Genomic DNA, 15,347 nt, shown 5'->3' with positions numbered 1-15,347 from the left:
TCTTCCAGGTCATTGAAATACCATTGTGTTAATAACCTGTGTTTTCATTTGACTGAAAAACATCCAGAACTGGAGTCTAAAGATACCTGAATTAAAACAATTTTTCACAAGACATTATACACATGCACTTTATTACAATTAAGTTTTAACAAAAATAAAACCCACGCAGCAACACGGAACAAGAATTTACCATCATAACTATTTCCTAGAAGATGGTCTACCACTGTGGCATTATAAGAATCATATCTCTTCTTTTCTTCCCTATTTTTACAGGGACATTTAATTCTTCTAGAAACTTCAGAGCAAGATGATTTGAAATTAACAAATACTGCAAGTGTAATGACTCCTATGCATCAAAATGGATCCAGATTTGCCTATTTACTTCAGGGTCAGTCAGATCTGTTTTCCCATCATAAAGTATTTGACATTGAGGCTGCCTCATATTAAAAATAAAAAACTCAAAGGCAAAAGAAAATACTCACCATATTCAGTGTTAATAAATGTCTAAACCAGAAGACAACAAGACAAATAAACGCCAATATCCAGAAACTCTAAGAGGCTTATCTAAGCATTATTATTATCCCTTCAAAATACAGATTTTTCTAGCCTCAATACAGAGTACAAATTAGAAAAAATGCAGCATTTCTCTAGAAAGAAAACAGTTTTCTTGTAGACAGCAGTTCAAATGCAAGAGTAGTCTTCCATAACCTGTTGCATCAGAAAAAAAACTGTTTTCAACTAACATTAATTCAAAAGTCCTCTAAATATTTTACTTATTAATACTCTTATTCCAAAATGGTTCTTACAGGAAGATTCAGCGCTGCTGCATCCACAGGCTGGTGAAATGGCCAGGAATAGTTGTGTCTCCACATGGCTTTCATGACCACCCTCCGTAAGTACTGGAGCTGGTTTGTCTGACAACCACTACTTTTGTTATTTAGGTATTCTGGTGGAGGAGGGTTAATTATAATGGAATGGTGTTGACTTGGAACAGACATCTTTAGTGAGTTTGTATATCCACTTGTTCAAAGATCATTATGCATCACACCTGAGGGGAAAAAAAAAAGAAGTATTCAGTGAAGAATATCTGGATTTAATGGTGCTTACATGTTCCCTTCTGTTTGTAGAATGTCAATACTGTAGCTACAGGCATACCTTCATGTTCTAAGCAAAGCATGTGTTTTACAAAAGTACATATTTGGATATACTGCACCCCTAGAATCTAGAAATACATCCTAGCTTTCTGCTAAGAAAAACTGATAGCCTGCTTTTCATCATGCTATGAAGTATGTAATGAGTTTCAGAAAAGTTCATTATAAAGTAGAAAGCTACTGTTATACATACTGCTAGAATAGTATCTATGGCCCAATCTTACACAAACTGTAACATCTCATCAGATATTGCGTATCACACATCTTATGTTTTCATTTGTTCTTTATTTCAGCATTCAAAAGCATACTTCAAACAGCTCCGGAAGCTAAAGAGACATTCCAGTTTCTCCCCATGTGTGTGGACAACAGTTTGGGTTGGAAGAGACCTTTTAAACATCTAGTCCAACCCTTCTACCATGGGCAGGGACCCATTCCAATAGACCAGGTTGGTCAAAGCCCCATCCAGCCTAGCCTTGAATACTTTCAGGAATGGGACATCCACAGCTTCCCTGAGCAACCTGTTCCAGTGCCTCATTACCCTTGCAGTGAAGCATTTCCTCGTCATACCCAATGTAAACCTACTGCCTTTCAGTTTAAAGCCATTCCCCCTGTTCTATCACTACATGCCCTTGTAAAAGTCCCTCTCAGCTCTCCTGTAGCCCCTTTAGGTACTGGAAGGGGTTTTAATGTCTCCTCAGAGCCTTCTCTTCTCCAGGCTGAACAATACGAATTTTCTCAGCCTTTCTTCATAGGAGAGGCCCTTCTTCTCTCTAATTTTCTCATGACTCTTCTCTGAACTTGCTCCAACAGGTTTATGTCATTCCTGCACTGAGGACCCTAGAGATGGAAGCAATACTCTAGGTGGGATTTTCTGACAGTGGAACAGAAGGGCAGAATCACATCCCCGACCTGCTGGCCACACGTCTTAGTTCACTGTAGTCATTTACAGAATGCAGATGTCTTTCCTTGAACAGTACTGCCATCAAGGTAAAAGCTCCCTTTTCTTCTTAAATAAGGAAATTGTATCAAACCTGAGTCGTTAATACCAGGAACAGTTCTGGACTACCAGCCAGCATACTTACATAGGACACTACATCAGTAATAAATGCAGTACAAGATCAGATTGTTTTGAGGTCCACAATAAATCAGGTATCAAAACTATTGCTATTTTTCATAGTACTGCTTTTGCAAAGGTAGTTGATACTTTGACCGCTCATTTGTACTTTCCACTGGAGATGTCCATAAGAGGGAACCCAGCCAAGATGGGATACTGGGAACAGCCTGATTGGCCTTGTCCTTCCAGTCAGTGCAGAACCCTGCTTGCCCCCTGGCACAAGCCAGTGACAAACTCACCAGGCACCTTCTGTTGATGCAGTACCATAGTTAAGCATTCATATTGCTCTCCCTCTGTGCAAGCAACATCCTTCTGTTTACATTTAGAGTTCACATACCTTGGAAAATAGCAACACCTGCCTGACATGAAGAATGAGTGCAAATGTAATTTCTATTACTAAGTACACCACCTCAGGCTCTGTGTGTCTGTTATTCAGATGGAGACACACATCTAATTTCTTGAAAATTTTGTAAATTAGTACAGTAGAGTCTAGAAAAAAAAGCACAAAGAGTGACCAAGGAAACCAGGAGACTGAAGTTTTGTACATAACACAGTCTTAGGCCTAGATGCTTGGCTTTTAAAACCTTAACTTATGTTGTGGAAATCAACTTCCATGCCAATAGGAGAGCTAAGACTGCATCATCTGAAGGATAGACAAAAGTTTGTGTTTTGGTCAATCCCTCCTTTACTACCTCCCTCTCCATCTCCCTTTCTCCCTAGTCACATAACACTCCTTCCTATCTTAAAATAAAACCTGTGTTTGCACACTAAAGCAAAAGTGTGATCAGATTCCAGCTAGCTAAGTTGTTTGATGTTTTTTCAAACCACCCCTTCCTAGCTCTGTGTGTCCTTGAGCTGCTGAAGCAGATCCCAAAGGTCAAGTAGTCTTCAAAGAGAAGTTGAGTGTTTCCTTAAGGCCTAGTTTGAAGTTTTTAGCTAACCTGATAGAAGTGTCTTTTTAGTTTAAGAATAAAAGGCAAATAGCTTACATGAGTTACATTTCTAGAGAAGTCAAGGCTTTTAGCAAGATATCATATCTTGTGAGAACCACACTTCTTTCCTTTTTTTTTTTTTAAGAAAAGGTTATTTGCTCTCACTGATAGCTCTCCAAAAGCATGCATTAGCAAGCCTCCTGAAAAGGCAGCTATTTCCTTTTGTTTTAGCTGAGCATTATAGCTACCAGCATAGAACCTGCATATATCATGTACTAGTCAAGAACAGCAGCTCAGAAAAATATTAGCATACCACATACAGAACAAAGGCAGACAGTCTACCAAACTCTACACCCAAAGAACATTTGATTCTTCAAGGCTTTTTTAACAGGTTTTTTTTTTTAGGTAATAGTCAATAATCACACTGAAGTTTCATAAATAATCTTGGAACCTCCCATATGTTGATATATTAGAACTACCCAGGACAGAGTACAGCCTTCTTACTACAAGTAGCACAATCTCTTCTCTCAGAAGGACAGCTATCCCCTTAAAGACATCCATAAAAAAGCATTTCCTTATTTTTATGAGCTCTCCTGGGGTACATCAAACAAACCTTATATTTAAAGACAATCTGTATAAATATTAGGTGCTAAGAAATCACTGACTTCGAGCTACTACCATAACCAGCCACCCTTGAGCAATTCAAAACTAAACTTCCACCCTCAGAGCAGACCAGTCAACTTTTTTACCTTAGTTTTAGGGAAAGCCACAACTCACTTCCTCCCTACCTGAAAGATGAAGGAAGAACAGAGCTTTAGAAGACAGACACAGAAGTCTTTATAACCTAATCACACCTTCATTTTATTCTCTAGCAATAACAGCCACACACCTGCAACCCTGACTAAAACCTGCCCTATCAATGGTCCTCATTGAGAAGTTATCAACATAAAAAAGGAACAGCTGTTAAGGGCTAAAACACACCAGATGGTTATTTTGCCAGACCTGCTCACTCATTAGTTAATAACACGAGGTGGAGGGATTAAAAAAGAGGAATTGGTATACTTAGATCAAATTTGGTTTGAATTTCCCATCTTAATTTTAAAGTCTTAAATTTAACATAATGGAATGCTTATGTTTTATTGATTATGCAGGGTCATACTGTGCTATGTTGTAAGAGCACTACATAAATAGTATGTCTGGTTAAGAGCTGGCTAGTATTCATACCTTCCTTCATATACAGATTCATTACTTAAATTAAACCCAAATATATTTAGCAAATGCATAGTAGTGTAAAAATGAGGGCCAGGTTGTTTCCTAATAAATTTCATTTGTTATCAGTAAAACTACAAAGGAATTTACCAAGCTTATTTTGAATTTTAGCTATTGACTAAGCTTTTGTTTATTTCAGTAGACCTTAAAAGCTTCATCCCCAGCATGCTTTAGAATAAGGTAGCTCTGCAAAACGAGATTTGTATTTAATTCAGGTTCATGTCCCACTTTAGGATCAGAACCTGCTTGGATTCTTATCATGAAAGTAATTTATCTGCATACTTTTTTTATTTTCTCTTTTTTTTTTTTTTAGGAAGGTGTCTGAGTGAATGGACCAACTGTACTTGGACGACTTTGTTTTTCTGGCAAAGGTATGAAGTACTTGTATAGGATCTAAAATATCTAGGCAGATCCGGCATGTATTATTACTTAAGCAGCCCAATCTGTTAGGATATGGATGAAGTTGTTGGGGGAAGCATTTGTTTGCTGCTTCCTCTGGCACCTCTACTAAGCTGTGAGTAGGTAACACAAAGTTTATTCTTTATAGGTGATAGGAAGAGGATGTTTTTACTGGGATGTAAGGAATTCCTATATTTGAAGCAGAACAAGTACTAGAAACCTCATTCAATAAAGCAAAGCAAGGAAGGGGAGTGGAATTCTCTGTAGGTAAGTCTCAGGGTTTGCTGAACGGAGTGATCTCCTTACTAGAAGATTGTTACTGAGGAATATGAAGTTGTGTTACTATTGATGGGATTGGACAGTGAGATGGGAAGGACACTAGCAAAAATCCCAGTAGTGGCAAAAGAAAACAGAAGCTGTTGTCTATTGAGCAGACTTGTTTGCTCTCTTATTTTGCTTTCTGCTCTTAGCTTCCAGACTGTAACTGCTTAATCCTCCTCTGAATCTGCTCACGTCTTGTAAAAATTTAAGTCAGTTGGATCTGGTGGGCTGTGCTGTGAATGGGGAAACACTGTGTTTGAAAACTATACTGGTTTGGTTTGTAAATACTTAGAAAACCAAGTTTTAATGAAATCACTACCTTTGTGTAACTGATATTAAAATAAGCTGAAAAAGAATGTACTACAGTAATTTTTGATTCATTTAAATACGATGTGGGAAAAGGCAACTTTGAAAAATGTTGCAGTGTTCATTGCTGGCTCCCCAGTCGCAGCACTTGCTACGTGGTCTGAGTCTGGCTGGCTGTGGCCTGTAGGCAGGTAGCTCCCAAAAATACTTTTGGCAATTCTCCCAAAGGTGACGATTGGGTAGAGAGGAGAAGAAAACAATAAAATAGTGGAAAGAGGTGGTCACCTTTATGCTTTTGTCCTCATCCAGTGTCTGCTATTTCCAAGACAGTCCTAGTGCCATCCACTTACATGACAGATTAGAATGACATTCCTGACATGCTTCAGAAAATGAATTTTTACAAGTCTGATAGGATGGCTGAGATGGAGTGGTATTTCAGTGCAGACTTATTGACAGTTCTCTCTTCCTGCAGTGGGTTAGACTGCATCTTTCTGAAGACACTTCATTCTGTAAAGAGTTTTAATTGCTTCTATCTGGGAGACTGTAAGACAATGTCCAAGGTAGTAGCCTGAGACTTCATTAACATGGTGAATATCATGGAAATAGATTATATTATTATATTTGAAATGATTCATCTGTTTGGAATGTGAAAGCAAGTATCACTGATCATTCTTAAATGTCTGCTAAGGCAGAAAATCTGAGTGGGATTTGATCTACTGAACAAAGGCATTTGAAGGTCCCGTGGGTAGAAGGTAAATTTTTAAATGCTTGCTCAGAAGATGTGAAATAATGAAGTATCTATTTCTTTTCATCTTTAAATTTATATCTTCCTACAGGGCATGTTTATCCCTTGCCATGGATCTTGTTAGCTGAGGTTTGCAAGTTTAATACTTTCTGGTGAAAATTTCACTTACAGATAGCCATTTATCCCTGAATCATGATGAACTCTTCCTGATTATAAACATCTGTATAAAAATCGGCTAGCCCTGATAAACACTGCCAATTACAGACTGGGTCAGTATTGACAGCTGAGGTTCAGCAATTAAAAACTAGTATTCTAAAAAAGCACCTAATTTGAGCTGACAAGGAGGGATTTGTTGGTTTTTTTTAAACTGACTGGAAGGACCTCACTGACTTTAATCTCCTATGTCCTACATGTTTAAGCTGTGTCGTAAGGATAGCTGGATTTTCATACCTGTTGTACTTTTTCAAAAATGTTTGGATAATTCCCTGGAGACAGTGAACTGGTGAGAGTGCTGTTGCAGTCATTCCCATAGCAGTTCTCTGCACTGTGTCACCTGCATCTGTTCTGAATAGGATTTCATGACATGGGACATGAGCTAACCAGTGTTTACTTTCTCTTATTAGTTTAAAAACAACTCTCAAGGTGCTGTTGCACGTAGTGCTGCATTTCAGCAATATTGTCTTCTCTGTGTTTGGAACAGAACACTGAACAAAGGCAAATGCTTTGCAGAATTGTATGGACTGTATTCTGCAAATCAGATCTTAGGGAGAAATGGGGATAAGTGAAGCAAGATCATCAAATTCCTGACACTTTTTGTCTTCTCCTTTGCTCTACATTTGCCTTTTAGCACTTTGTAGGTTTAATCATGTATGGAGTGTACTATCCTAGATAGTAGTGCAATTTGATGTGATATGTTAATAGTTCACATTGATATATGCTTACTTTGTGGGTTTGGCTGTTGCTTTGACACCGCTGCATCAGCCTCACAACACATGAAACACAAACAATTTATTTTAATTTATAGAAGTTGAATGGTATTTCCCAAAAGTATTTCCAGCATGTTAATTTTCTTCTCCCTGGGAGCATTTAAAGCACTGCTTTGCCCAGTGAATGCTGTGTGACAGGACCCTTAACTATGCAGGTAACAAATACTTCAAAAACCACTGGAAACAAAGTAACGGGAACTGAAGCTCAAAACGTGATTACAGAAGTTGGCTTTATATCACAGTAAGACACAAAAACTGAAGCTGATGACTACTGCTTTAATAGGCCAGATTTGGCTCTCAGATAGCACTGTAAATTTGGAATAGCCCTACTGACTTCAACAGATTTGCTTTAGGTTTTCATCCAGGTAAATGACCTCAAAGTGTCATTTCCCTAAGCTCTTTGTTTAACTCATTGTATCATTTACCCAGGTATTTATAACTTGGTTCATCTGAGACTCTATGGCAGAGTACCCATAAAAGTTGTAAAGGCCGGTCTTTGGTACATACAGGAAATGACTGAAAAAATTCATGCATCCCAGAAAGCTGCACCATTCCAGCTTGCTTTCTCACCCACTAGATTGGTTTCACTTGCTAGAGAAATCTCACACCTCATTAACTCAGCCTTCAGCTAGTGTCCAACTGAGGGACTATTGCAGAATGATCCCTGACTGGGAACATACTACATCATCAGCTGATGGAGCTGGCAACTACCTATTTCTCTCCCTGAAAATTAATTTCTAAACTCTTCCATTACATTTGAGTCAATTATTTCTGACATTCAGACAGTGCGATGCTCCCTCTACCCCTGCTGTGGCTCTCCTGGCCTCTGCCAGCCTGTGGATAAGCAGCTTCCTCTGCCTTGCTCTCCCTTCTGGCAATTCAGCTTCTCACCTGAAGCAAACACGTCCCTCTAGCTGCTTTGCTCCTGCCTGGCCTTACTGTTCATTGGATTGCTCAGGCACATCTGCTTTCTCCTCGGATCTTTTAAGGTTTTTCTTTAGCCATATTCCCTTATTAAATAGCTCCTCAAAATAATTTCTGTCTGGTCAGGCCTTAATTTTTGATGGCCAGCTTGCTGCTGTGCTTTCAGAGATCACATCTGGATTTGGATATGGGGGGCTGCTCTGCTGAAGGGGAGGTGTCCTGTGAAGGACTCATTCTGAGCAGGAAAAGAAGGCCTCAGTCACTAGGCTTCTCTACATAGAACTTTAATGCATTACTCTGAAGGGTTCAAGTGTACATCGGTTCTTTGTCCCATCCCATGACCTTTGGCCATATAGAGAATAGCAAAAAAATTATGGACTCCTATGATGTGGAAAAGGAGTCTCTTTTAATCATGTGTAAAATTAGCAGAATGAAATGCTCGATGTGCTTTTCACAACCAAAGATTTAAATAGCTTGCCAAGGGAAAATGACTGGCTTGTTCAGTATATTTTTGTACTCCCCAGGATGTTGATACTCAGTATCAGCACTAAATTTGTGGTTATTAGAACCAACTAGGATGAAAAGAATAGAAACAAAACGTGTATTAAGTCTGAATTTCACCTTTTTATTTTCCTTCATGAGATGCCCTCTTTGCATATGCCAGGAAATTACCTGTTCTCTTCTAGGAGGTCCTCTAATGTTTGCCTAAAGCAATAGTACATAATAAAATGCTATGTATATTTAGCCATAAATTAGGGATCTAATTTCTGTTATATAAAATGTGTTAAATCACATGATTTATAGTAGTTGGAACAGAATCTATGGCAGTAATTTTCAACTGCAGTTATGGTGTGGCTGTGCTGCCATCATATGATTGAATCCATAGAATCTGAGTGGCACTTGGATGTGTATTGAAAGGTTTGGATGCTCCCCATGCTGTTAATCTCTTCCTTGTGCTGTGGAAGAAACTGAAGGTGGAAAAGATGCATCCACAGCCTTATCTGCTTACTGAATTGGTTTTGTTGAAGTAAGGTTCTAACAGTTGTTTGAGTCCCTGAGAAAATAATGTATTTCTGATTTAGTAGTGGTTTATTTCAGCATAATTTGAATTTTTAAACCATCTTCGGCGGTGGCTTTGTGCAAACTGAGTTGGCTCTACATCACAGCTGGCTAGGAGTATGTACATGTTATTAATTACTGTGCCTCAGCTGAAACCTAAGAACTTCTTGAACTGCTCTAATACAGTTGCAAGCTGTTATGTATTCATACCCTTCATGATTTAAGCTAACCCAAAGCAGATCTGATTAAAATGAATTTCAGCACAATTGCTTGCATGAATAAAATTGGCTCAAAGTTATGCTTGAAATGCAAAACTTGAGGTGATGATTGAGGAGTTAGATCCCCTAGCTATGTGTGCCTGATCTCTCTGTGAGAGATTATACCCTTACAGCAGAATTGCATAAATTTGTACTTTTATGAGCTTTCCAATCTCAGATCATTCACCAGGTACCAGTTGGAGATCCTTAAAAAAATACCTTCCTATGTGTTTCCTGATTGTGTCCAGTGTCCTACTCTATTGCAACTTTCTGCCAGTAGATGTCAGCTCAGAACTAGTGAAAGTTTATTCTGCTCGTTTTGGTAATAAGAATTAGTGGTTCTGTGACTTTGGCCTTGACTTTTAATATCAGATTGCTTGCTGAGAACATCAGAAAGCATGATGTCAGTATTCACACATTCAGTGTGACCAGTGTGACATTTGCACACTTGGTGACATTTGTAAAGAGAGAATTCAGCTTAAATACAGTGTGATTGAAAAAGGAAAGACGGTCTGTTAGTTATTAACCTTTAAGGAAAGATTTTTCACGATCAGATTCTGATTCAAAGTTGCCATACTGAGAAGCCAGGGCAAAGGAACCACTGTGTTGCAGAGGGTGGTAGTTATTTGCAGCAACCTCTATGCTGCCAGAAACAGAACTACTGGGGCATTCAGAGGAGTCTCTGCCCCAGTGAACTGGTTATCCCTGTGAGACAATGTGAGGGAGGGATATGCTTGCTGTTGGGATTTTTTTTACTTTTTCTTTTTTTTTTTTTCTTAGAATTATAGGACTATTTTTAGTTTGTATATGTTGGTGGAACTGCATCTTGAGAGCCAAAACTTTGACCATTGGTCTTTATGGTAACATGGCACTGTTCCTACACACTGGAACTATCACATTTAGGATTGGCTGAAACCATGTTGTTGTACACATCTGGGACAATCAACAGTGGGGAATCCAGGAAATACACCATGGGGCTGAATAAGGACCTTCCCCAGCTGTCAGGACCCTGAGTGCACCAACAGGCTGGGCAGTCCTTTCTCCTCTCCTGGGAGTGGTTTGGGTCCTGCCCTGACAGGGCAGCTGTGTAGCCTTGGATGAGACTGCTGGGGAAAGAGCAGTGTGACACGGGGCTGTGAGGGCCATCCTTAGGATCCCCCTCTTTTGTCTCAGGTCCATGCCCTTCCCTGAGCTATGTAGTACTTATGCCCTTGCCTGGCCATACCCCTGCTAGCTGGCTTCCTGGCTTGACCTAGGACCTGCTTGATCACCGCAGACTTGTCTGACAATCACTGGACTATCAGCTGACCTTGGCTGCTGCTGTCAGACCTGCTCTGCTCACCTTGCCTGGGGGCTTTGGGGTGGGTACTGTGCAGGTGAGGCTACATCGGCTCTGTGTTTACCCTGCCTAATGGAGCAGCCAGCTCCTGCTCCCTGACACTAACCTGCTGGTGGGTGGCTATCACAGGCTGATTTATCTTCTGTAGATTACAAATTTAAGTTTAAAAATACAAGTATAAATTAAAATTAAACTTGTCTTGGCAGTTCAGTTCTTTGTACTAGGACCATGGAGTCTGTTAAGTGATTAATGATGTGTGTCCTCAAAATTCATGAAGGTAAAAGTTTCTAAATTATTTTCAGAGATTGGGCTTTTTGAACTGATACGTATTGTGTAGATGGCATACCTGCTCCCACTTGGTATCTAAAAATAAAAAATGGAGACATCAATTCCAAGAAAATGTTATTCCTTATTTTTGCAGTCTGCGGCCTAGCTCAGTGAACAGTTGTGGATGCCAATATAATAAATTCAGAAAAGTCAAGTTGCACACTTCCAGAGTCTTTAGGAGATTAACTGCCTGTTTGTTTAAAAAACTCATTTCTAATGACCTTGCTTCTTACATGTCATTACTTTTTTTGGGAGGGAGATTCCTCACTCTTGCCATTTTTCAACAAATGGAACTATAACATCAGAGGGCCAGGCACAGTGGAACTGGCTGTAAATGTTTGACAATGGCAAGAGAGTGATTCTGTTGAACTGGGTGAAGGTTGATACTGGTGACAAAAATCCAGGGCCCCCAATTAGATTGAGCTAACCAATTCTGCACTGTCAACCCAGAGATATTTTCATATGGGGTGTTTTCAGGAGCCTGCTTGTTTAGGGAGCTGATATGGGCAACCAGAAAATCCCGTTGTTCCTGGGCCTGGCTCTAGAAAAGTGGGAATTAGGATATACCCTGCATACCTACATTGAAGTGAAATAGGAAGTGAGTTTTTGAGTGGAGCTATAATGGTTTGAACAATTTTAATAAATTTTAAGTTATATTTTAACATACAACCATCAGTTAATTTGTCACAGGCTTTATGGGTTTATAGGTTTAGTGAGATTTTTTTTTAGTGAGATTTTTAAGTGTTAAGTGACCGTATGTTTTACAGGCTTAATATGGCTTTAGCTTTTAGGCGATTGTGAAATTTTGCAAGTTTTTTAAAGATTAGTAATCTGTTCCTTGGCTCTTCTGCATGTGCAGAACCCATACAGCAATGTATTTTAAACACAAACCAAGTCATAAACTATTCAATTAAAGCCAAACCATTTTAACCCTAACTGCTTGTTCATATACAGAGAAAATAATTCACATGCAATGTCAGTTAAAAAGATCTGTATGTATATGTGCTCAAAACATCTAAAATAGCTATAGTGAAATTATATGAGCCACTAATAATTAGATTAATGAAGGTCAGTCCCATTGATAGTGGCTCTCTGAAGAACTCTTCCACTTCTTTGCCATTCCCAGACATAAGCAGTTCCTGTAACTGCTTGTGTGAGGTGGCTTGAAGCTGAGAGTGTGGATGCTGGTGCTTGAGAGCAGTGCCACTGGTACTGAAGCTGGTAGAGAAGCTGCTATGAAACTATGTACACAAGCTCTTGGCCCAAGACTGGTGACTGACTCCTCTGCTAAGCCTCTATCCTGCAAGGAACTTGTCCTGCTGTTTCTACGTATGCATTCTGCATCCACTTCTGTGGAAAACTCATCTAAGGCCTGCTTGACTTTCCTCCATTGCTAAACACTCCTCCCTCTGTGCATGTCAGCAGCAGCTTTTGCTATTAGTGTCTACGAGCACATCATGTTAAGGACAGTTTAATAATCTTCTTAGACCTTGGCCAGGGAGATCCTCTATTACCAGTGCTGATTCTAACTTTGTTTCAGGCCAGAGAAGTCCTGGAGAGTACAACAGTTGCTAAAATACCATAATGGAAAAAAGAACTAATATTTGAGGCCAGTGGGAATATTCCACCTCTCTATGCCAAGGAGCCTGTGAAGGGAGCAGTGTATCAGCAGATGGAGAGGCTTAGTAAGTGACCAGCCCAGTCCTCGGGAGTTTGCCCAGTCCAGAAATCCTACAGACTTGCTCTAATAGGTAATGCTGGCCAGCATTATTTACTAGGGAGGAGGAAGGGTAACGCAATGCTGCAATGGGATGCAGATGCTTGCTGTCAGAAGAATGGCTTTTCCTCCTTCATCCTCTTATCTCAGCTATGTTTTGCAAATAACAGAGGAAGGATAAGCAGTGGACATGCAGCTCTGTTCTTGCAATAGGAACAGTCCTTTGCTCATGGGAAATGTTTATTACTATATCAGTGTGGCGTTATGTGACTTTTGCAGGAGTTGAGGTTTTGTGATAACTCTGTAGCAAAGGGAATGGGGAACCTCACACTGGAGGAGGTGAGAAGTCCTTGCTGCATCCCATTCTTGCAGTGAAGACTGTCAGAATTCCTGCATGTCCCTGGCCACTGCCTGAAGCTGAGCAATTCCTACTCCCCTAAAGGGAAGCTTTGAAGGTGGCAAAGGAGAACAGACTGCTTGGCTTGAGGCTTCAGCCTGAGTGCTGATACTTCTGACCCATCTCCAAGAGCTGAAATGCCTTTAGCTGGAATGGGCAGGGGAGGGTGTGGAGAGGCAGGTTTCTGGGAGCGAGAGAGGAGTGGCTACGTTCAGGACTCTGGTACTCATGGAGAACAAATAATGATGAAAGAGAAGAGAAAAGGATTTTGGCACAACCTCTTTTTTTAACAAATGTAAAAGTGAAGGATTTTACAGTGATATATTAATACTTAAATAAATGTGGAGGACTAATCCCTCCAGCATGGAATTGCACTGTGCATATCTGGTTTTCTTCATGGGAGGGTCAAAATATGTTAAAATAATCTTTAAAAAAAATAAAATATTGAGGCTTTGTGGGGGAGAAAAAAGCTGAAGGCAAGTTGTAGATGGGAAAACTGTTTTTTTGAGATAGATGGCTGGCTGGAGTCTGTTTTAGCTTAAACAAGGGTAATACAACTTGTGCAAGACTGACAGCAGAGCCTGTTTATCTAACTTTTGTTTATTATTATCTAGTTTCTGAATTTCTAGACCTCTGTTTCAACATGTTTAGAATTCCCATTTCATTTTCACAAGACACTATATTTTGCATTCTGCATTTGGCTGTATTGCATGTGCAAGGGTTACAAAAAAAGCATATGTGCATTAGTGCTGTACCTTTATATTTATCCACATGCCAAGATTAATCCAAGATGCGGTAATGTTTTGCCTTAGAGCAGTTGTACCAATGAACCTTAACTCTGATCTTAAGAGACTTACTCTCTGTTCCTGTGACAGTTTGTTTATTCTTCACTTCAGGGCCTCTTTTGAGCTAAAACAGCCATTAAGAACAAATTGTTCTGGACAGCTTTTCTGCCTTTGGGTAACAAAAACTGTGCAACTTATTTTCATTTCTTCCTATACCTTTTCCAGGTGATTGCTACAAACATAAATCCACTGTGGTATCCATCCAGCACTGGAATGTTCCAAATGCAGAGAAATTACTTGACTCATTAACAGTGTGACCTTCCAGCATTCTCTACTTGTAAGAATTGCTGCATGCAGGGGAGAAATCCCACTGTACTTTGTGTACATAATATTATGAATACAATGTGTATGTCTATATTGGAAAAATACATCCAAGTACTTTGTGTGTTTTCAGTTATTTCTATAGGTTCTTGTGCTGCAGATAAAATTACAGCTGTATTGTAAAATAATGTTGTATTGAGGGTTTAGTCCTAAAATAGATCTAAGCCCCTGTAATTCAGTGGAAGGTATGAGTGCTCTGTATTTATTCAAGTACTTAATTTATTCAATTAATCAACTTAATAATTAAAATCAATAATCTCAAAAAATGGCTGAGAATATATTCCTATATTAAGCAGAAAACATTTTTTTTTCTTTCATTACAAAAAATATATTATCTTTGAAAAGGTAGAAGAAAAGAAATGAAAAGCACTGTTTTCCTCTACAACAATGGATATCAAGGGAAACCTGGAGCTTTTGTTAAAGTTAATAAGAGCTGGATCAAACCTAGGATTTCTTACAGCTCTCATGAGGCACTACAGCTCTTGACTTCACTAATCAAAAATTAAAAATGAATAATTATGAACTATATCTTTCTCTTCACTAAAGAAGAAATAACCTCCAAGTAGATTTAATGTGGTAAAACTTGCTTTATGAAACCTTTTTTAATTAACCAAATACCTTACACTATTTCAGGTCCTGCTGTTCTGTTTCTTCTTATGGGGGGACTACTGAAATGGAAACAAAGGTCAGTTTAGTAATATAGAACTGTTTATTTTAGAATTACATGTTAAAAGAAAAGAAGTTAATCAGAAATGAAAGTATCAGTCTCTATCAAGCTAAAATCTCAGGCTGACAATGCAGATAGGTTTATAGTAGAATGATAAATTAATTACCGGTCTTTTAAAACATATTTTGTTGAATTGCAGTTGTAACATAATTTACAAATTGTTGGAAAGGAGATAGAATTTTTTGTTTGTTTGCATTTTCACAGAGATTTT

At 39.0% G+C, this 15,347-nt stretch overlaps 1 protein-coding gene and 1 long non-coding RNA gene across 15 annotated transcripts in view; one reads left to right on the top strand and one right to left on the bottom strand.

The window, feature by feature from the left end:
• The window catches only part of BRDT (bromodomain testis associated), a 50,829-nt gene that overhangs the window by 20,242 nt on the left and 15,240 nt on the right, over window positions 1–15,347 (bottom strand). For 5 of the 14 annotated variants that reach the window (XM_051802369.1, XM_051802378.1, XM_051802250.1 and 2 more), the window contains exons 3-5: window positions 15,033–15,077; window positions 3,947–3,985; window positions 807–1,048 (exon numbers count right to left, since the gene is read on the bottom strand). In XM_051802369.1, coding sequence (XP_051658329.1) covers window positions 807–998 — 192 coding nt within the window. In that variant the 5' untranslated portion in view covers window positions 999–1,048; window positions 3,947–3,985; window positions 15,033–15,077. Of the gene's footprint in view, window positions 1–806; window positions 1,049–3,946; window positions 3,986–15,027; window positions 15,078–15,347 lie in introns of all 14 variants that reach the window. The other 9 variants (XM_051802260.1, XM_051802310.1, XM_051802301.1 and 6 more) reach the window with 9 other exon arrangements.
• Window positions 1,460–4,873, top strand: LOC127478035 (uncharacterized). The gene is made up of 4 exons (XR_007907110.1): window positions 1,460–1,596; window positions 1,962–2,012; window positions 2,168–2,300; window positions 4,784–4,873. It is a non-coding gene; the product is annotated as an uncharacterized LOC127478035 (long non-coding RNA).

Source organism: Manacus candei, unplaced genomic scaffold (genome assembly GCF_025592945.1).
Source record: "Manacus candei isolate 608988 ecotype Guabito, Panama unplaced genomic scaffold, ASM2559294v1 h1tg000005l, whole genome shotgun sequence".
Taxonomy (NCBI): domain Eukaryota; kingdom Metazoa; phylum Chordata; class Aves; order Passeriformes; family Pipridae; genus Manacus; species Manacus candei.
This window is presented reverse-complemented; position numbering and strand designations above follow the sequence as displayed.